Source organism: Typopeltis vanoorti, chromosome 4 (assembly GCF_054136105.1).
Source record: "Typopeltis vanoorti isolate ZY-2024b chromosome 4, IOZ_Tvanoo_1.0, whole genome shotgun sequence".
In the NCBI taxonomy this organism is placed as follows: domain Eukaryota; kingdom Metazoa; phylum Arthropoda; class Arachnida; order Uropygi; family Thelyphonidae; genus Typopeltis; species Typopeltis vanoorti.
This window is the reverse complement of record NC_143552.1, coordinates 28,488,919-28,510,687: the sequence shown is the minus strand read 5'-3', so window position 1 is coordinate 28,510,687 and position 21,769 is coordinate 28,488,919. Positions and strand designations below refer to the sequence as shown.

The 21,769-nt window shown below is 35.0% G+C and overlaps 1 protein-coding gene across 1 annotated transcript in view; it reads left to right on the top strand.

Annotated features, from left to right (window-relative positions):
• Window positions 1–21,769, top strand: part of LOC150107184 (uncharacterized) — a 646,985-nt gene that overhangs the window by 50,246 nt on the left and 574,970 nt on the right. Inside the window, exon 3 of the mRNA XM_090391664.1 lies at window positions 8,475–8,727. Within this exon, the coding sequence (XP_090247790.1) occupies window positions 8,475–8,727 (253 nt within the window). The remainder of the gene's footprint in view (window positions 1–8,474; window positions 8,728–21,769) is intronic.

The following is a 21,769-nucleotide window of genomic DNA, read 5'->3' as shown; positions in this document are numbered from 1 at the left end:
ATATCATGTCGCATTGACACCATATATTGAGTTGTAAGTCGGCAGTTAGAATTGAAGGAAGTACAGGAAGATGGTTTAATTTTAAATCTGGTGTGAGACAAGTATGCACATTATCCCCTCTGTTATTCATTATCTATATGGATCACATTATGAAGGAAAGTGGTATTAAACATGATATCAGAATTGGAGATGTTAATGTCAGCTCTTTGCTTTATGCAGACGATATTATACTTCTAAATAAATCCACTATAAGTTTGCAAGATTCCCTGACTAAATTGAATAACTGTTGTAATAGATATGGTTATGAAGGTCAGCATTAAAAAGACAAAGACAATGAAAATAGGTAGAATTGTTGAAAATGTCAATTGTGTTGTGAACGGGGAACCTGTGGAACAAGTAAAACATTTCAACTTCTTAGGCACGATTTTTAGTGAAGATTATTATTATTATTATTATTATTATTATTATTATTATTCAGGCCTCCATGGAGTCAAAAGACTCATCGTGGGAGGTCCTTCCTAAGAACATAAAGTCTGTCAAGACTCATCGAGTGGAGGTTCCCCCCTAAGAAACACAAAGTCTATCATACCACTCCTTAAACTCATTGACCGTTCTCGCTCTCGCCACGCTATCAGGCAATGCGTTCCACGGCTCAACCACCCTCCATGCAAAGAAACCACTCCTGACCCTCTTGCTCTCAGTTTCCTTTCATAACTTCCAGCGATGGCCTCTTGTCATCACTCCTTCCCGCTGTTCAACCAAATGAAAGAACTCCCCAGTGTCAACCCTGTAACCACATCTCGACAGTTTGAAAGTCTCAATCATATCACCTCTCCTTCTTCTATCCGACAAACTCTGCAGTCCACATTCCCTCAGCCAATTCTCATAACTATCCTTGTACAGTCCTGAGACCATCTTTGTCATCCGTCTTTGTATCTTTTCCACAGTTATGGTAAATTAAATATGGAAATAGATAACAGAATCAACAAAGCTGGTATGGTAGGAAGTCAATTGAATAAATTCATGTGGAATAAGAGAGAAATTAGTCGGAACCCTAATTAGCTGTATACAAGACAGTGTTCAAACCAGTTTTAACTTATGGACCTGAGAGCTGGGTCAGAAGTAAAATATTGACCAAAGACTTTAGACCGCAGATATTAGAGTCCTGAGAAAGATTATAGGCTTGAACATATGGCAACAATGGCAATATCATATTATAAATGAGGATATTAGGAAAGAACTTGACATTGTCTTCAGCCAGGAATGCATTAGCAGAGCTAATCTCAGGTGGTATGGTCACTTAAACAGAATGGGCAAGGAAAGATTAGCAGAACAAGTGTTCTCTGCCAGGTTGGCAGGAAAACGACCTAGAGGAATACCAAGAAATGGGTGGATTGATACGGTACAAAGTGCCTTAGACGATAGAAATATAAGATCTGATGATGTTGGAGTCTTGACAAGTAACAGACTGATTTGCAGGAAAATTGTAGATAGGAAGTTAGTAATGATGTAAATTGTTCATGTAGTATTATCATATCCTGCACGCCTCTTGAAGGTACATATCAGGAATTTGATGATGAAGTTAATAAATATTATTTTCTTATCATTCTCTATTTTCATGTATACCGTGAAACTAAACAACATGTTGTAGAAAATATATGTCACACAGTACATCATACCAGCATATGCAAGTGCAACTCTGTGTTCTTTGAGATAATGGGTGAGGTTCTCCTCTTCAGTATTTTGGTGTATAATTTATCATCATCATCATACGTATCAAGGATTTAGGCCTAGTATGGCCTGTTCCGGCCTTAGAAGTCATCGTTGAATCGTTTAAGAGGACATCCTGGTTTTCTTTTTCCTAATGGCTTGTACTTTAAGGCTTGTTTTGGTAATCTTTCTGTTTTCATTCTTTGAACGTGTTCCATCCATCTGTGTTTATATTTTTTAATTTTTTCAGTTACTGGTTCTTGGTTTAGTTCTTTCATAATATCTTCGTTTCTTTTGTGATCAAATAGGGTATACTTTGCAGTTTTTCTCATAAACTTCATTTCTGCTGTTGTTAATCTTTGTTTGTCTTTTTGTTTTATTGTCCAGATTTCGCTTCCATACATTAAGACCGGTAGGGCTAATGTATTGTATACTTTTAACCTGATTTGTTTTTGAACTAGGTTTGGTTTAAATATAGAGTTAATTACTCCTGTTATTTTTAAATATTTTGCAATTTTATGTTTATATCTTTTTCATTTTCATAAGTGATCATACATCCTAGGTAGTTAAATGAATTCACCTGTTCTAAGATCTTGTTATCTAATACTATTTTAGTTCTTGCTGGATCTTGTCCTTTAAAGGCCATAGTTTTTGATTTTTCCATTGATATTATCATACCATAATCTTTGGATATCTCATTTAGATTTAAAATAGCTTTCTGTAAGTTATCTATCTTCAGAATTTGTAATTATTATTTGGTCGTCTGCAAAGAGGAGAGTGTTTATGTTAACTGTAGGTGAAAGTTTAATTCCTTGATGTAAATTTTTACTCCATTTTATTATTATTTCATTTAAGTAGATATTAAAAAGAGTTGCTGAGAGGGAACATCCCTGTTGGACCCCTTGGTTTATCTCTCTTGTATATGATAGCTCATAATTTAATCTTATTTGTATTTGATTATTTTCATATATACTTGTGACAGCTTTTAGGATATTATTTGGTATTTGTCTTTCTTTTAATATGTTAAATAATATGTTTCTTTTAACTTTGTCAAATGCTTTTTCAAAGTCAATAAATGCAATATGTGTTTCTAAATTATATTCTCTTCTTTTCTCTATTATTAATTTTAGGCAGAAGGCTGGGTCTATACATGATCGTCCTTTTCTAAATCCATTTTGTACCTCTAGAATAAAGGTTTCGGAATATTTCATTAGTTTGTTATTTAAGATTCTTCTGTATATTTTGTAATATATATATATATATATATATATATATATATATATATAATTTATAATGTATTTAATATACTTACTCCTCTGTTGTTTTCACAGTTATTCTTACTTCTTGGTTTAAAGATGGGAATCACAATTTGTGGTTATATATTTGTATAATTTACTTATATAACTATCTTGCTGTGAAGTTTTGTAAAATAACATCAGTTAATCCAAATCTGACTGAGAGTGATAAGCACTGACAGGAGATTGAATGACCTGCCATCATTCTTCTCCTGTATTAATGAATAAGCATTGTACTTGCACTTGACCAAGAACAATTCATGGAATATCTTCTCAGATCTTGTCTGAAGAATCTGAAATACCTTTAATACCAAGAATTGTTTTATTCTTAATGGTCCCTGTTCAAAATTTGCACTTCAGAATTAATAATTGAAAACATAACAAATTAAAAAAAAAAAGAAGTCTTATTGACTCTCTATTCTCATAGCATTGTCTTCATGTTGGTTTAGGACACGGGGGGTATATGGGGAATTTGAAATAGGAAGGGATCGGCATTCAGTTTTGAGTAGGATAAAATGGAATATTTTCATACTGTGAAGTATGCACGAAAATTTTAAAGAATCAAAGTTGAGTAGCCTTCAGATGTGAACTGTAGGCTCAAATATGCAAATATTATTCAAATAAAAAATGAAAGTTTGAACATAAGTATTAAACCTTTGAGATTCACTGACAGACTTTGAAAAAAAAAAAATACGGGGTGAAGACATCTGCTGATTCCAAAATGGAGTGCTGATTGAAAAATCGGCACTCCATTTTGGAATCAGCAAGTTAGAGGTAGACAAAGATGGTATATATTGAAAGTTTCTGGCAAGATGTTATGGGAATACTTTGGCAAGAATACAGAAAATAAATGTCAGGAAAGTGATAAAATATTCTGGAGGCTATGAATAAAAGCCTAGAAATTAAGCAAAGGATATTATAAAGGCAATCAGAGATGATAAATATGATATGGAAAACTGAAGATATATTCTGGATGTCTACATTAATTCAGATTCAGATAGAGAGGCATGTGACGAAGACATCTGCAATGATTGAAAAATCAGTACTCCATTTTGGAATCAGCAAGGATTTACCATTTATCGAACCATCAAATATCAGAACTCGCTGATCTGATAATTGAAGGACAGTTGTGTGTTGCTCTATCAGAAATCAGTTGACAATCCAGGGTCAGTTAATTGAAGGGCTGTTGTTTTGAAGATCAGATAAACAGTAGATTACTGTACTTTGAAATGAAACATCATCACAGTGGTAGAAAACATTTAGGAGGAATACAATCAGGAGTATATATTGGTGGTACATGAGTTAGAAAAAAGCAATCAAAAACCTGAAATGCAGAAAGGCATGGCAACTGGAGTAGTTGATATTTAATTAGAAATTATTCAGATATAGAGTGTAAAAGTTTTGCAGCGGCTACAATGTGTAATTCAGAATTCTGGTCCGATGGTTGCTGTAGAGTTCTCATCTTGAGAGCTTTACCAGGAATGCTCAGTAATGAAATTACTCTGTAATTTATGCAAGATACTCTAGAAAAGGCTAAGAAAAATTGTGAAGGAGAAACTTAGAGAAGAACAAGCTGGGTTCAAACAAAGTGAAGGTCATCAAGGTGAGCTTTTCTCTTTAAGACAGACACTACAATTTTATAACGTGAATGGTAAATTATGTCGAGTAATACATACTCTTTATTTGAGCTGATAAGAGATAGGGGATGATGAGCTCAGTATGAAGGCCAAAATGTTGTCCTTGATGAATTTCAGGTTGATATTTTATTCCATTATTTCCATATAAGTTAGCTGTTTGAATTGAAGCAGGTACAAGAGATGGTTTGTTTTGTTAAATGAGGTGTGAAACAGGTGCACATTATCTCCACTATTATTCATCATATATATGATTAAGAAAGAAGGTGGCATTAAACTTGATATCAAAACTGAAGATATTCAACTTGGCTCTTTACTTTATGCAAATGATATTAAGCTGTTAAATAAATTCCTTACAAGTCTTCAAGATTCAACAACAGATTAAATAACTGCTGATAAATTTAGTATGAAAATCAGCAATAAAAAGACCAACCTATTGAAAATAGCCAGAAACATTGAAAAAAATCAACTGCATTCTGAATGGAAAACCTATAAAACAAGTAAAACATTTCAGCTACTTAGGCATAAGTTTTAGTGAAGATGGCAAATTAAATATGGAAATAGACAACAGAATTAGCAAAGCCTTGTATGGTAGGAAATTAACTGAATAAATTTATGTGGAATAAAAGAAAAATTAGTTCCATTTCTTTTCCGTTGATGGGGCAAATCTTGAACTCTGCTGATGGTGAGTTGGGATATCTACTCTAAATCTATAAAAAGATTAGATGAAATTTGTAACATTTTTATGCCACGTTTTTATGTGGCGTTATTTCATATCTACTCTATATAAAATAAAAAGGTGTTAGAATATTTATTTAATTTATTTATGATTATGCAGGATTATGCAATACTTAGTCTGTATTTGAGTTGAGTTGTAAGTCGGCAGTCAGAATTGAAGGAAGATGGTTTAATGTTAAATCTGGTGTGAGACAAGGATGTACATTATCCCCTCTGTTATTATTGATTATCTATATGGATCACATTATGAAGGAAAGTGGTATGAAACATGATGTCAGAATTAGAGAAGTTAATGTCAGCTCTTTGCTTTATGCGGACGATGTTATACCTCTAAATAAATCCGCTACAAGTTTGCAAGAGTCCCTGACTAAATTGAATAACTGTTGTAATAGATATGATATGAAGGTCAGCATTAAAAAGACAAAGATAGTGAAAATAGGTAGAATTGTTGAAAATGTCAATTGTGTTGTGAACGGGGAAACCTGTGGAACAAGTAAAACATTTCAGCTACTTAGAACATTTTTACTGAAGATGGTAAATTAAATATGGAAATAGACAACAGAATCAACAAAGCTGGTATGGTAGGAAGTCAATTGAATAAATTCATATGGAATAAGAGAGAAATTAGTCGGAACACTAAATTAACTGTATACAAGACAGTGTTCAAACCAGTTTTAACTTATGGATCTGAGAGCTGGGTCAGAAGTAAAACACTTGACCAAAGACTAGAGACCACAGATATGAGAGTCCTGAGAAAGATTAGAGGCATGAACAGATGGCAATATTATATTAAAAACGAGGATATTAGGAAAGAACTTGACATTGTCAGCATCCAGAAATGCATTAGCAGAGCTAATCTCAGGTGGTATGGTCACTTAAACAGAATGGGCAAGGAAAGATTAGCAAAACAAGTGTTCTCTGCCAGGTTGGTAGGAAAACGACCCAGAGGAAGACCAAGATATAGGTGGATTGATACGGTACAATGTGCCTTAGTCGATAGAAATATAAGATCTGAAAATGATAATATTGGAGTCTTGACAAGTAACAGACTGATTTGGAGTAAAATTGTTGATACGAACTTAGTAATGATGTAAATTTTTCATGTAGTACTATCATATCCTGTACATCCCTTGAGGGTACATGTCAGGAATTTGATGATGATAGTTATGCAGGATTATAAATATCTACTCTATACATTCATGAAATTATTTTTTCTTTCTTTATTTTTTCTTACTTTATTTATCTTTCTTCCATTAAAGTTCCTTTAATTAGAGTTTTCCAGGAATTTAAAATAAGCCGAAATTTGAAACGTTTTTGTGTCACGTATGTGACATAAAATTCGAAACTGATGTGACGTCAGCTTTGTAGGTCATGACTTTTGGAAGGCGACGAAATCCGTGATGCTTCCTCCACGTTTGCTACGAGTTGCCCTTGTGTTGCACTACCATGGTAGGTAGCTCTCTTAAAGGTAGTGCAACACACGGACAGCCGCATATAATCAGTCATGACCTACCAGCCTGGAAATCCCGGGGTTGGGCACCGTAGGTGCCAGGGGGGGGGTGCGTATGCTACCTAGTATATATATATATATGTATATAAAGTCACAGATGATGTACCTTGGCTGTTTTAAGAAATGTTGAAGTGTTTTTGTTTTAAATTTTTAAAATTTTTTTGGTATGCTTTATCTGAGAGTTTATTTGCAATGTTACTGTATTTCTATCTTTCTTGCCTGGTTTGGTGTTATATAGAGATTATTATTATTATTACCACCCCAAGACCTCATGGAGTCAAAGATTATCTGAGAGGTCCTTTTATCACACACACAGCTCATAATACCGTGTTTTAAATACATTCAAACTCTTTGCAGACACCATATTCTCAGGCAAGGCATTCCAATCATCCACAACTCTGCACGAAAAAAATCTGCCTCTCACTCCCCTACTCACACCCTCTTTATACAGTTTCCAGGGATGACCTCTGGTTCTCCCCTGATCTCCCACTATTCTCTGTAAAACTTCTCCAGCATTGATCCTATAACAACCCCTTACCAACTTGTTGGTCTCTATCATATCTCCCCTCTTCCTCCTGTCCACTAGACTGCAAATTACATCTTCTCAATCTTTCCTCATAGTCGACATTCCAGAGGTCAGAAAGTACCTTAGTCAGTCTCCTTTGGACCTTTTCCAACATCTCTTCATCCTTCTGAAAACCCAGTGACCAAATCTGGGCACAATTGCCATGTGTGGCCTAATCAAAGCCTTATACAACGGAACAAGAATCTCCCTACTTCTACACGTCAGTGTCCTCTACATCATTCCCAGAAGCCTTTGTGGTGTCTTCACAATTTTGGCGATGTGTCCCCTAATTTTAGATCCCCATCCACTATCGCCCCCCAGATCTCTTATTTCCTCTACCTCCAACAATATGAATTTCGGGATGGAAAGATTTGCAAACATTCTCCACACAGAGATCTTAGTCTCCTCTAGTTGTGTGCTGTGTACATAAATATTCTTAAGCTCCTTCTTGGCATGATATGACAAAGCAAGTGAAGCAGGATCATTTGCTAGCTAGTCACGATCCCATTGTGTTACCTTCAGGTTATTGGCCCATCACTGTTGCACAATAAACAGTTTTTTCATCCTTATAGTGTTGGTATGTCCTTCCTTTCCATGATCTTGGTGAATTTCAAGGAGGTATTTTCTTCTGAAATGATATTTTATTCCACTGTTTTCATATAAGTGAGTTATATGCTATCAGTGTAAAGAAACATTAACATTCCTTTATGGAATATGTCATTGACATATCCAATAAAGGAATAATAATTGCTAGTTATTAAAATTAAGATTACAATTAAGATTAAATTTACTAAGTCTAAGATAAGATATGCTGGCCTTAGCCTTAGATGCTTTAACTAAGGCTATGAAGTGTAATTCCAGCTAAATCATACTAAAGTGATTGCATATTAGATATTATTGTTCCATATTGGCTCATTACAGTATTGTCTTATGATATGCTTGATAAATTTTATATTAATTTATGAGTGATGTTCCAGAATTGGAATTTATTTATTTATTATTATTATTATTTTTTTTTTTAGGAATGCATACAAATACTAGACTCTCAGCAGATAAGACTGAAAGCTCCAAAGGATTCTTCTGCCATTAGAAATAAAGATGAAAAATTGATACATCAGATATTTACATTTTCTTCAATATTTGGGCCAGAAATTATTCAACAAACATTCTTTGAATCCGCCATAGAAGATACTGTTAAAAAATTTTTAAACGGACAAAATGGCCTCATCTTTGCTTATGGTATAACCAATTCTGGAAAGACTTATACAATCCATGGTATGCTTGCAGAAGACCTAAATATATATTTTACTCTTCTTGAACATTTTTCGATATGATAATTAAATATAGTACTTCTGCTTATATATATATATATATTAAAAAAAAAAAAAGACAAGCCTCATAAACTCAAGGAGCTGTGCCAGCTTGTCCAGGGCAGGCTTTTATAAACACCCATGCCTGCAGTGAGACTTGAATCCATTACCTGCTGGTTGGAGAGTGGGTATGCTATCCACTCAGACTACCAGGCTGGCTAATTTTACTATACTGTTCTGATATTTTCTTTTCTTTCATCAAGAATCACCAAAAAATTCCAGATTCTTCATTTTTGGTATAACTTCTATAAATAATTATTTAGAAATTATTGTTCTTAATGGTTTAGTACATATACCAGTGGTGTTCATAATGTTGATCATGTAAATTTTTTTTTAGTTGATTGCTAAGAAGATATTCATAAATTCCTTTTAAGCAATTATCATAGTAGAATTCAAAGCAACATGTTGTTCCCATTCTAATAACGTTACCAAAAGTACAGAGTGGCCCATAAGTTGTGGAACATTCTGTAGAAAGGGCCTGTCTTTGTGAAGCTAAAAATCGAAGGCATATATGTAATGTGGTTTTTCATAACTAATAACAAAAAAAAATCTGGTGATGTTAAAAAAGTTACTTGCTTTACAACTGCCTAAGTTTTTTATATGAGCCCTTTCTGTGGCATGTTCCATGACTTATGGGTCACCCTGTACATCTATTAGTAGAAATAATTTTTCTGGATGATGACTACACTTGATGGATTCACAAATCATTTACTCATATACTTTCATAGTGAAGAATTTCTGGAGACACAGCACATGTGTTAGAATAATTACTTATAATTAAGAAAGTAACATTCGACATGCGTTGTGACCCCATAAATTCTTCACTATGAATGCTGATCACCATGTAACCTTAAAAGAAAGAACATACTCGTATAATATGATTTGCATTGCATATAACTGTATTCCACTCCCACTATTGATGTTTTATGAAAAAAGACAAGGTACACACATGCTAGTTACTATACTCTTTTTCAGGTTATCTTGGAAGTAAAGAAATATGCTACAGGCTATACCACTTCCGAAGGTAGCGGGATATTAGTTTACTGTTACTACGGCAACAGTGAAGCGCATTGCATTTGTAACTAAGCACTTGCATAGAAAATCCCCTAAAAGCCGTCATTGCTTGAATCACACCATTCTATGTATAACATTGCATTATGGTTGCAAATATGAAATTGCACGGCCAAGATGACTCTATACGACTGTGTGCCTTTGGATTTTCTGGAATTAACTGATAGGTTATAACAAGTAGATGTCATATAGTTTATTATAAACTGGCTTAAGATAAGCAGTGATTGTTTACGTTATAAAGTGAACTTCACTTGTCACAACTCGCATTTCTGAACATGACATATTTTATTATAATAATATATACATAAACACTCTTATCCCTTCGTCAATTTAATGAGGAAGCTCCTCAACACCTCTCAGGCTGTGGGTAATATCATCAGATTGTGCATCTTCACTAAATAAAGATTCAGAACTGTCGTCTACTGTGAAACACACGCTTTCCTCCTATTCATCTATCACTCCATCAAGGGCCCGAATATTTATTCTTCTTCAATAACATGGGTTATGCAACTTTTCCATGTGCACTCAGTAATTTTTTTTTTGCGGGGGGGGGGGGGGGCATCTCAAATATGTCTATTGTGGATACATAGCCTACTTAGTGGACCTTAAGATCAGCATTACATGTTATATCCACAACATTTTGAGTGACACTCTATGTTCTGTGGTTGAGCATATGATTTTGTGATTTCAGCACATTGCCGACAATGTAGCACAGCATATTGAACATGTTGTTGTTGTTGTTACCACTCAATGTACCATGTGTACCTTTTTTTGTGACATTTTGAATTGCTCACTATGGATTGCAGCGTCATGTATTTCCATAATGGCACCTTTTAGAAATAATGTTGGTTTTTGCCCAAAATAAATTTCTATTTACCTCACATGTCATCATGTTAAATATTTCTGTTGAGTAGTTGCCCAGTTATAGCCTTTTGATTTGAAATGTGAACTTTAATTAATATCACCCTGTGTGTGTGTGTGTGTGTGTGTGTGTGTGTGTGTGTGTGTGTGTGTGTGTGTGTGTGTGTGTGTGTGTGTGTGTGTTTTTCCCTTATATGTAGTATATATTAAGAAAACTGTGAAGTAGTTTTTGTATAGATAAAGAAAATGTTTTGAAAACATTAATACTTTTAACTCTCTCCATCCTTCTCAGTCATTAATGTCGTATGTTTCTATTTGGAAATCTTATAATGTCGTCTCTGGCCATTCAAATGAATGAGTAACATAATCTACTATTGGGTCTCTTTTCTTTGGTGTGTTTATGGTAAGGGTCCCTTAGAGTGAGTGACTGTATGGGTGTATTATATGTACACATGTTAAAAAAAAAAAAAAAAGAAGAAGAAGAAAAACGTTTTGTTCTTGGGAATGACACTTTAGTCTTGTTGCATGGCCATTTGTAATGTCATGGTTGATTTTGTGGGGATTAATTGGACCTTGGTAATACTTTAACTTCATCATCATCATCAAATTCCTGATATATACCCTCAAGGGGTGTACAGGATATGATAGTACTACTTGAAAAATTTACATCATTACTAACTTCCTATCTACAATTTTCCTCCAAATCAGTCTGTTACTTGTAAGATAACATCATCAGATCTTATATTTCTATTGTCTAAGGCACTTTGTACCGTATCCTTCCACCTATTTCTTGGTCTTCCTCTGGGTCGTTTTCCTACCAACCTGGCAGAGAACACTTGTTTTGCTAACTTTTTTCGCCCATTCTGTTTAAGTGAACATACCACCTGAGATTAGCTCTGCTAATGCATTCCTGGATGCTGACAATGTCAAGTTCTTTCCTAATATCCTCGTTTTTAATATGTTATTGCCATTGATGCCATCTGTTCGTGCCTCTAATCTTTCTCAGGACGCTTATATACGCGACCTCTAGTCTTTGGTCAAGTGTTTTACTTCTGACCCTGCTCTCAGATCCATAAGTTAAAACTGGTTTGAACACTGTCTTGTATACAGCTAATTTAGTGTTCCGACTAATTTCTCTCTTATTCCATATGAATTTATTCAATTGACTTCCCACCATACCAGCTTTGCTGATTCTGTTGTCTATTTCTATATTTAATTTACCATCTTCAGTAAAAATCGTGCCTAAGTAGTTGAAATGTTTTACTTGTTCCCCAGGGCCCCCCGTCCACAACACAGTTGACATTATCAACAATTCTACTTATTTTCATTGTCTTTTTAATGGATTTAATTACTAGTATAACATCGTCTGCCTAAAGCAAAGAGCTGACATTAACATCTCCATTCAGATATCATGTTTAATACCACTTTCCTTCATAATGTGATCCATATAGATAATGAATAACAGAGGGGATAATGTACATACTTGTCTCACACCAGATACATTAAACCATCTTCCTGTACTTCCTTCAATTCTAACTGCTGACTTACAACTCAAATAAAGACTATATATTGCTTGATATAATGCCCCATTGACACCATATAACTGTAGCATATTGAATAGCGTCTCTCTTTGCACCTTGTCATATGCCTTTTCCAGATCTACAAAACTTAAATACAGATCTTTGTTATATTCTCATGCTTTCTCAACTATTTGTCGTAAAGTGAAGATCTGAGCCTGACAGCCTCTATTTGGTCAGAATCCGGCTTGTTCTTCATCAAGCTTTTCTTCTACAATTCTTCTCAACCGTTTCTCAAGTATGCTTGCATAGATCTTGCCAGGAACACTCAGTAGGGAAATACCTCTGTAATTGCCATTAAATTCTCACATTCAGTTTTATTTCTATAACTGAATAATAAAACTGAATTCTCAAATTCAGTTTTATTTCCCTTTTTATATATATATGGGTACTATTAGAGCGATACTCCAATCATCGGGAATTCGTCCCTCTCTCCAGGCTTTCTGAACTATGCAGTGCAGCCACTGTAAGACTCTTATACCACCATACTTCAGCATTTCTGGTCGAATATCCTGCTGCCTTTCCACATTTCAAGCCTTTGATGGCTTTTTCTACATCAAGTATTGATATGTATTCCTGACTGTATGCCTGTTGAGTGTTTTTTACCACTGTGCTCTCACTGCTTGTTTCATTTAACAATTTTTTGAAGTAATTACTCTATACTTCAAGGATATCTTTTTCTCCTGTTTTCATGTCACCTTTATCATCTCTAACTCCTTTTACAGCACTCTTTCCTCCATTTCTAAGCTTCTTCAACAACCTCCAGAATATCTTACCACCTTCTTGATATTTATTTTCTATGTTCTTGCCAAATTCCTCCCATGACTTTTGTTTAGCTAGTTTTACACAGTGCTTCGCTTTCTTACATTTCTCTCTGTATTCTCTAAGAGCAAAAGCTGACTTATTTGACCTTCACTGCCTCTTTAACTTCCTATGTCCACCATGAAGTTCTGCATTTTCTATTCTTGCAGACAACCTCACCACATGCCTCTCTGGCTGTTTGAGAACAGGAACCAAACCAAGGTTTGGTTCCTGTTCTCAAACTCTTTCATTTTGTTTTCAATAATCTTTGTGTATTTTAGTCTACATTCACATCTGAGAACTGCTCAACTTTTATTCACTTTAAAACTTTCTTATATGTTATTCTTTTCAATATGAAATTCACTTTTATCCTGTTCAAGACTAAATAGTGATCGCTTCCAATTTCAAATCCTCTGTACACTCTGGTGTTCTGCACCAGGGAGAAAATATCACTATCAACGATAACGTAGTCAATGAGACTTTTCTTATTCCTTGCCTCTTCCCTCCATGTGAATTTGTGTACATTTTTATGTTGGAACATGGTGTTAGTAATAACCAGTCCATGTCCTGAGCAGAAATCCAACAGGTATTTGCCATTATTATTAGCTTTGCTCTTTTCACCAAATTTTCCCAAAATAGTTTTGTATGTCTCACAATCGTTTCCTACTCTGCTATTTAGATCCCCAACAAGGACCAACTTTTCCTGTTTCATTGTGTCAGTTGCTTTTTCTAAAGCATCAAAAAATTCCTTAATTCCTACCTTTGTAGAACCTTCTGTGGGACCATAGGCACAAATAAGTCTCATTGTCCAATTCCCCATTCTGATATTAGCCCACATTACTCTACTTAAGACTGTCTGCCATTCAAGAAGATAACTTCGTATTTTGTGTTGAATACTATGGCTACTCCTTCTTTTCCTTGATTGTCATTTCCTGAATATAACATTTTGTATTTATTGCTCAGAAAGATCTCACCAGTTTTTGTCTTTTTTGTTTCAGTCAGGCCTATTATGTCGATCTAGTACTTATCTAATTCCTCAGGTAGCTCCATTTCTTTGCCATTCAGGTTTCTTATGTTGATAGTACCGATCTTTAACTCTGGTGATATTGAGTTGGGGTGTGCTTTCAGATTTGTTCCAGTAGCTGACTTTTTGTTGTTTGCCCTGGTTCCCTCGCGAAAACAACGGGGGCCTTGTTTAACCGGGCAATGCCCCAGATGGCATGAAATTTTGTCATGTTGTACCATCATTTTGTATATTGGTTTAAGCCAATAAGAATACAATTTGGTCAGCTAAATCCGAAATTGCCAGCCCTTCCACGTTTGTTCAGTATCCAGGTAGATACACAACAGGGTGCACCATGAGTTATTCTTTCAGATTCATTCTTTCTTTTACCTATAGCATATGGATATAATTCTTGTGGGTTGTCTTTAACTTGCAGAGCCAGTTTCTTTTCATATTCAGCCTTAGCTTTCCGTAAGACAGTTGTGACTATTCTAGCCTGCTGCTTATTATTTTCATAACAGACATCATCCTTATGAACAAGGTATTGCTTCCACATCATCCGTTTCTTACGAACCTCTTGCTTAATAAGGTTACACATCCATTTGACTCCTACCCTATTTATTCTTTGAACTCTTGGTACACATTCTGAAATTGCATCATTTAATCATCATCATCATCATCAAATTCCTGCCATGTACCCTCAAGGGGGTGTACAGGATATGATAGTACTACATGAAAAAAAATTACATCATTACTAACTTCCTATCTACAATTTTCCTCCAAATCAGTCTGTTACTTGTCAAGACTCCAACATTATCATATCTTATATTTCTATTGCCTAAGGCACTTTGTACCTTATCAATCCACTTATATCTTGGTCTTCCTCTCGATCGTTTTGCTGCCAACCTGGTAGAGAACACTTGTTTTGCTGATCTTTCCTTCAAGATAAATTAAGGCAGCTTTAGACCGGTTGAAAAGCTACATCTTAAACTTTTGAAACTGCACAGAGAGCAAAATACAACAGAGGAGAAGCACCTCCTGGAAATCACTATGGGAGATCGTGAAGATCATGCGCCGGCCTAATCAACATCTCCAGACTCACCAGCTGATTAATTTTCAAATGACAGTCATACGTATTTACAAGTGACAGGCAATGATGATGAGTTTAATAGTTTCATTCCAGATCAAAAGTTAAACCATTATTAAAATCAAAGTGGGGCAGATCTGATCTCTATGAACTGTGTGACTGTTTCAAGTATTCAAATCTCAAAATAACTGAGAGGAGACCTCCACATAGCCTATAAAGGAATGGAGAACCGACCAGGGCTTCTGACCTAATGTCCAATCCTCACCTTCTCATATCTTCAATAAGGGAATGTCATGTTTTAGCAACTTGCTCACATTCTATAATAATGTTACTGTTGCACTAGACAAGGGGAATGGATACACCATGATTCTTTTGGATTTTGCTAAGACTTTTGACAGAATACAGCATAGAGGTCTGTTGCATAAATTGGAGAATATATGTGAGCAAGTTGCTAAAACATGGCATTCCCTTATTAAACCCCCGCTGTTCATGCAAAATAGAGATTCACTGTCAACTCATTTCTGGATGCAAGCCCTGACCAATTTTTCCAAAATCTTAACCATCTCTCCTGAGATACTGATTGGTCGATAGTTGGCTACATTGGTCTTTGCACAAGGGTGATGCAAAGACCAATGTATGGGATTACCATACATTCTTTTCATTCCTAAAATATTAGATTATAAAATATTAGCATGGATAAGATGATGGCTGAATGAAAGATATCAAAAAGTGGTATAACGGAGATATGGGTCTGCAAGATTTAAGGTGCCTAGTGGTGTACCACAAGGATCAGTCCTTGGTCCACTGTATTCAATCTGTACCTTAATGATATTGGGAAGAATTTGACAGGCGACATGGCTATTTGCTGATTATGCAAAGATATGTAGAATAATTAGGAATGCAGCTGATATGCAGTACTTGCAGAATGATTTGAATAGGCTGGAATTGTGGGCATGGGAAAATGGATGTCAATTCGGTGTCAGTAAATGCAAAGTAATGCCCTTTGGCTTGATTAGATAACCAGTGTATTATATTGATGGGATTATGCTAGGAGAAACTGTTGAGGCTAGGGATCTTGTAGTGTTATTAGATAGCAAGTTGAAGTTGAGGGGCCATGTAGCAAAGATTGCAAATACAAACTCAAAAGATAATTGCAATGTTGAAACAAACTCTGACATGTAAAGATAAGGATGTCATTTTGCCTCTTTACAAGGCCTCATTGGACTGTTGTGCATGGGTCTGGTCTCCTGGTTTCCATTGTGATTCTGATACAATGGAGAGAGTGCAAGGGAGAGTGTTAAAAATTATATCCAGATTGTGGAATACTGATTATGAAGACAGATTGAGAATTTGTATACTGCCGACACTAGTAAACAGGAGAAAGAGAGGTGATATGATTAAGACTTACAAACTTCTGAAAGGTTCATACAGAATTTCAGTTGATGGAATTTTTCATTTCATACAGGTGGGGAAAGGACAAGAGGGACATCCTTGGAAGCTGAGAATGAATGCCACTAAGAAGTGGGTGATGATGGCTAGATGTTTCTCCTATAGGGTGGTGCGTGATTGGAATGGATTGCCATTGGACATTGTATGTGCAAGCTGTGCTGCTTTCTAACACCGTGTAGCAACTGGTTTAGTAGTTTTTCAAAGTAATTATTCCAGACATGAAGAATATCTTTATTTTCATTTTTTATGTTACCTTTATCATCTCTGATTCCTTTTACATTACTCCTTTCTTCATTTCTAAGCTTCAAGTACCTTCTTACCAAAGTCTTCCTATGACTTCTGTTTAGTTAATTTTACACAGTACTTTGCTTTTTTGTATTTTTCTTTGTATTCTCTATGGACATAAGCTGAGTTACTTGCCAGGAACTTTTGATATGCTTCCTGCTTTTCCTTTACTGTCTGCCTAACTTCTTGAGTCCATCATGGAGTTCTTGATTTTATTTATCCTTGCAGACAACCTTATGACATGCTTCTCTGGCTGAATCAGACCAAAATTTGGTCTGATTCTGCCTCGTTGGCTGAGCGGTTAGCATATTTGCTCTCCAGCCAAAAGGTTGTGTGTTCGAATCCTGCTGTGGACATGGATGTTTGTGATTGTCTGTGGAAATTCTAGTGGTGGTGGTGCCGGGTGGTAGATGCCATTGTTGGATTGAGTGGTCGAGATAGAGAGATGTAGAGTAGGTGTCCTTCCTCATTGAGTCTTTGGACTCCCTGGAGGTGTCACGTAATAATAATAATAATTTCTTCAGAGTTTTCTACTGAGTCCCCAAAGTTTGGCTCTTCAATAATATTTGTGTATTTGAGTATATAGTTCTGAAAGCTGCACAACTTTGGTTCCTGTTAAAACTTTGTTACACATGATTCTTTTTTTTGCTAAGGAATTCAATTTTATCCTGCTTAAAACTAAATAGCGATCACTTCCAGTTTTGAATCCTCGGTATATTCTTTTATCCTGAGCCAGTGGGCAAACATTGCTTTCAACAATAACAGTCACTGAGACTTTCTTATTTCTTGTATCTTCTTTCCGTGCAGAGTTGTGCATATCTTTATGCCAGAACATGGTGTAAGTAATCTATATGTCTGGTAATTATTTCATAGTTTTCTTGTTATAGCTCTAACAAAGACCAACATTCCCTTTTTCATTGTGTCAGCATGGTATAAGTAATCTATATGCATGGTAATTATTTCCTGCTTTGCTTGTTATATCTCTGACAAAGACCAACTTTTCCTTTTTCATTGTGTCAACCAACACAATGAAAAAATGTCCAAAAATTCCTCTACTTATTAGAACCTTTTATGGGAATCTAGGTGCAAATGTCTCATTGTTCAGATTCTCATTCTAATATTTGTCCACATCATTCTATTTGATGTTGCTTGCCATTCACTTAGATTATCTTCATATTTAGTGTTTAATACTATAACTGCTCTGTGTTTTCCTTGATTGTTATTGCCTGAATATAACATCTTGTATTCCTTTCTTAGAACGATCTCATTTGTTTTTGTTTTCTTCATTTCAGTAACACTTATTATATTGACTGTCAATCTTGAACTCTGCTGATGTTGAGTTGAGATGTGTTCTGGAATTTGTTCCAGTTGCTTACTTTTCATGTTCATCCTGGTTTCCTGATGAAAACAACTGGGTTGTGTTTAACTGGGTGATGCCCCTGCCTGCATGAAAATCTGTTATGTTGAACCATCATTTTGCATTATGGTTTAAGCCATAAGAATACATCTTGGTTGGTTAAATTCCAAATTGCTATCTCACCCCCTTTTTTTTCACTGTCAAGTTAGATACATGATATTGTGCACACCACAAAAAAGGTGAGGATTGGACATTAGGTCAGAAGCCTTGGTCAGTTCTCTGCATTCCTCAAAAGGCTCAGTGAATTTCTCCTCTCAGTTATTTCAATTATATTAATTCGAAAAATTTTGATGAGGGGTGCTTATCAAAAATTTTGATAAGCACCCCTCATAAACAACTCTCACTTAAAACATGGAGAGGTCAGCTACTGACCTCTCCATGTTTTAAGTGAGATTATTGGCTTTCTTTCAAATTGATGTCATCACTGCTTCTTTTCATTGCCTAGGCATCTTTTTGCTTTTAGATGTTTATTAACAATCACTTCCAAGTTATCAGCAGTAATTACTTTTGTTGTCTTAGCACTTCTTCGTTTTCTCTATTATGTTCATTATTTATTTCTCTTTTAGATATCGGTTCTCATGTAATCTATGTAAATCCATATTTATAAGGTATGTCTGATTATTACAGTTACCACATTTTCTCCATTTGAAATCTCATTAAGTTGTTCTCTCAATCTTTCGACAATCTTATCTTCTTCTGTTAGCAGCACAACACACCATTTTTATTCTGTCTTTCAGATCAATTTTCCATGTGGTAAAAAACACGTGGTAAAAACCACAATGGTAAAAAACACTCAACAGGCATACAGTCAGGAATACATACCATACTTGAAGTAGAAAAAGCCATCAAAGGCTTGAAATGTGGAAAGGCAGAATATTAAGAAAGAATATTATCTACTCCTGCGCCACCAGGAGTAGATAATATTCAACAGAAATGCTGAAGTATGGTGGTATAAAAGTCTTACAGTGGCTGCACTGCATAGTTCAGAAAGAGGGACTAGTTCCCGATTATTGAAGTAGAGCTCTCATAGTACCCATATATAAAAAGGTGAAATTGTAATATCTTCTTCTCGTCTGCGCCATTGAAAATGTATGCTTATTTTATTTCCTATATATGTAATATCTCTATCTTTATTCTATTCCTAATTCTTTATAGCTTTACTCTAATGCTCTTTTTCTCTCTTATCCTGGCTCATTTACTCTACAGCGTACTATGATTATCCACCTTCCGTATTTACTAATCGAATGCCTATGAATACTGGAAATTTATTTGTCAGACTGCACCACCAATATATCATTTAATTGGCATAAGACTAAATAAAACTTCTGCTAGATTTCCCTCTCTCTCATGAGCGAAGTTTCTTTTATCAATGTTTACTTTAAAGTCGTGGTTCGTAAGTAACTGATCTGTGTTTTTATTGCCTTACATTATTTCCCTGCTCACAAGTCTGATTTATTTAAGAACAGTGCAGTTGTAAAATAAAAGATCAGGCAGCACTCTTTTAACAAATAATTAAAACATTTATTTAATAATTATACATGAATTAAACAATAGGGAAATTGCTTTCTCTATCCATTTATAAAATCTTTAGTAAATTATAACCTATTTACTTTAACACTAATTAACTTCTTTAACTCACGATCTTATTTACTCTCCGCTTACAAATTCCACTGATTAAACTTCTAGATTAATAAGTTGAATTAGTTTAATTAGTTTACTTGCAAAGAGGTTAACTAACTCTCTGTTAAGTTATCTTTACAATTTTTATATCCACTTCCAATATGCCAATCGATTCTCTTAATGACACTTACTACTATTGAGCAATTTCCTAAAAGTCTTTCTATAACCTACTATGAGAGGGAATATACAAAAGGTTTGAACTTACAACAAAAAAAACTCAGCATCGCACGTTCAGTCAAAAGTCTTTCACTACAGTCTTATGGCATTTCTTTCATCTCAGATCTTGAGCTTCCTCAGGAATGTCTGACTTCAGTAATATCTCATCGGAAAAATAGTGGGCTGTGGACTGTGACTGGCAAAAGGTTGTTCTCCCACGGCGAAAAAGAAAATCTGAGTGAAGTTGCTTTGGCTAATTTATATTGCCATATTTCCTCTGCTTGGGCTCACCAAAAAAACAACTTTTCGTGCGCTCCTACACATAACTGTATACATATACAAAGTTCCCCTGGGAAAGCATTGACTTTGTTTTTGATGTTAAAACAGTAAATACATTCACTTCCCACAGGGTTAACTACATTAATATTTTGCAAAATATACATAGAAACAAACAAGGTTATTTACAGTTCTCACGGGACTTGACTTATGTAAAAAATCGATGTAAAGCGCTTTGATATTTTTAAGCTACATCGAATTTTTACAAAATAAAACAGTGTGAGAATTACAGAGAAATAGTTCACCCACAAATTAGACCCTTCGACATTTTTGTGCACGTCACAAAAAAGAGAATCCATTCCGATAACAGAGTAATCAATCCATATTGCGGGATGAGTTGTTTATTGTTACACGTTGGAAAATTAACTTATGTTTTATGATCATTGTAGTTAACTATGTTGCTTGTATAACAGTTGGAAAATTATACCTATAAAGCACGTGATTTCGCATGTTGCCGATCAATTTGTACGTCCTTTATTTCTTTCTTCCCTTCAGCATGAATCGACTATTCTTGGCAAGTTTCCAAGTGGAGAATCTTTTAAGCATGGGCATACTATATTTCCCTATTGAGTGTTCCTGGTAAGGTTTATGCAAGTATACTTGAGAAACAGTTGGGAAGAATTGTGGAAGAAAAGCTTGGTGAAGAACAAGCTGGATTCTGGCCAAGTAGAGACTGTCAGGATCAGATCTTCACTTTACGACAGATAGTTGAAAAATCACTGGAATATAACAAAGATCTGTATTTAAGTTTTGTCGATCTGGAAAAGGCATATGACAAGGTACGAAGAGAGAAGCTCTTCAATACGCTGCAGTTGTATGGTGTCAATGGGACATTATATCAAGCAATACTTAGTTATTCATTATCTATGTGGATCACATTATGAAGGAAAGTGGTATTAAATATGATATGAAAATTGGAGATATTAATGTCGGCTCTTTGCTTTATGCAGAAGATGTTTTACTTCTAAATAAATCCACTACGAGTCTGCAAGATTCCTTGACTAAATTGAGTAACTGTTGTAATAGATATGGAATGAAGATCAGTCAATTGAATAAATTCATAAGGAATAAGAGAGAAATTAGTCGGAACACTAAATTAGTTAGCTGTATACAAAGCAGTGTTCACACCAGTTTTAACTTATGGATCTGAGAGCTGGATCAGAAGTAAAACACTTGACCAAAGACTAGAGACTGCAGATATGAGAGTCCTGAGAAAGATTATAG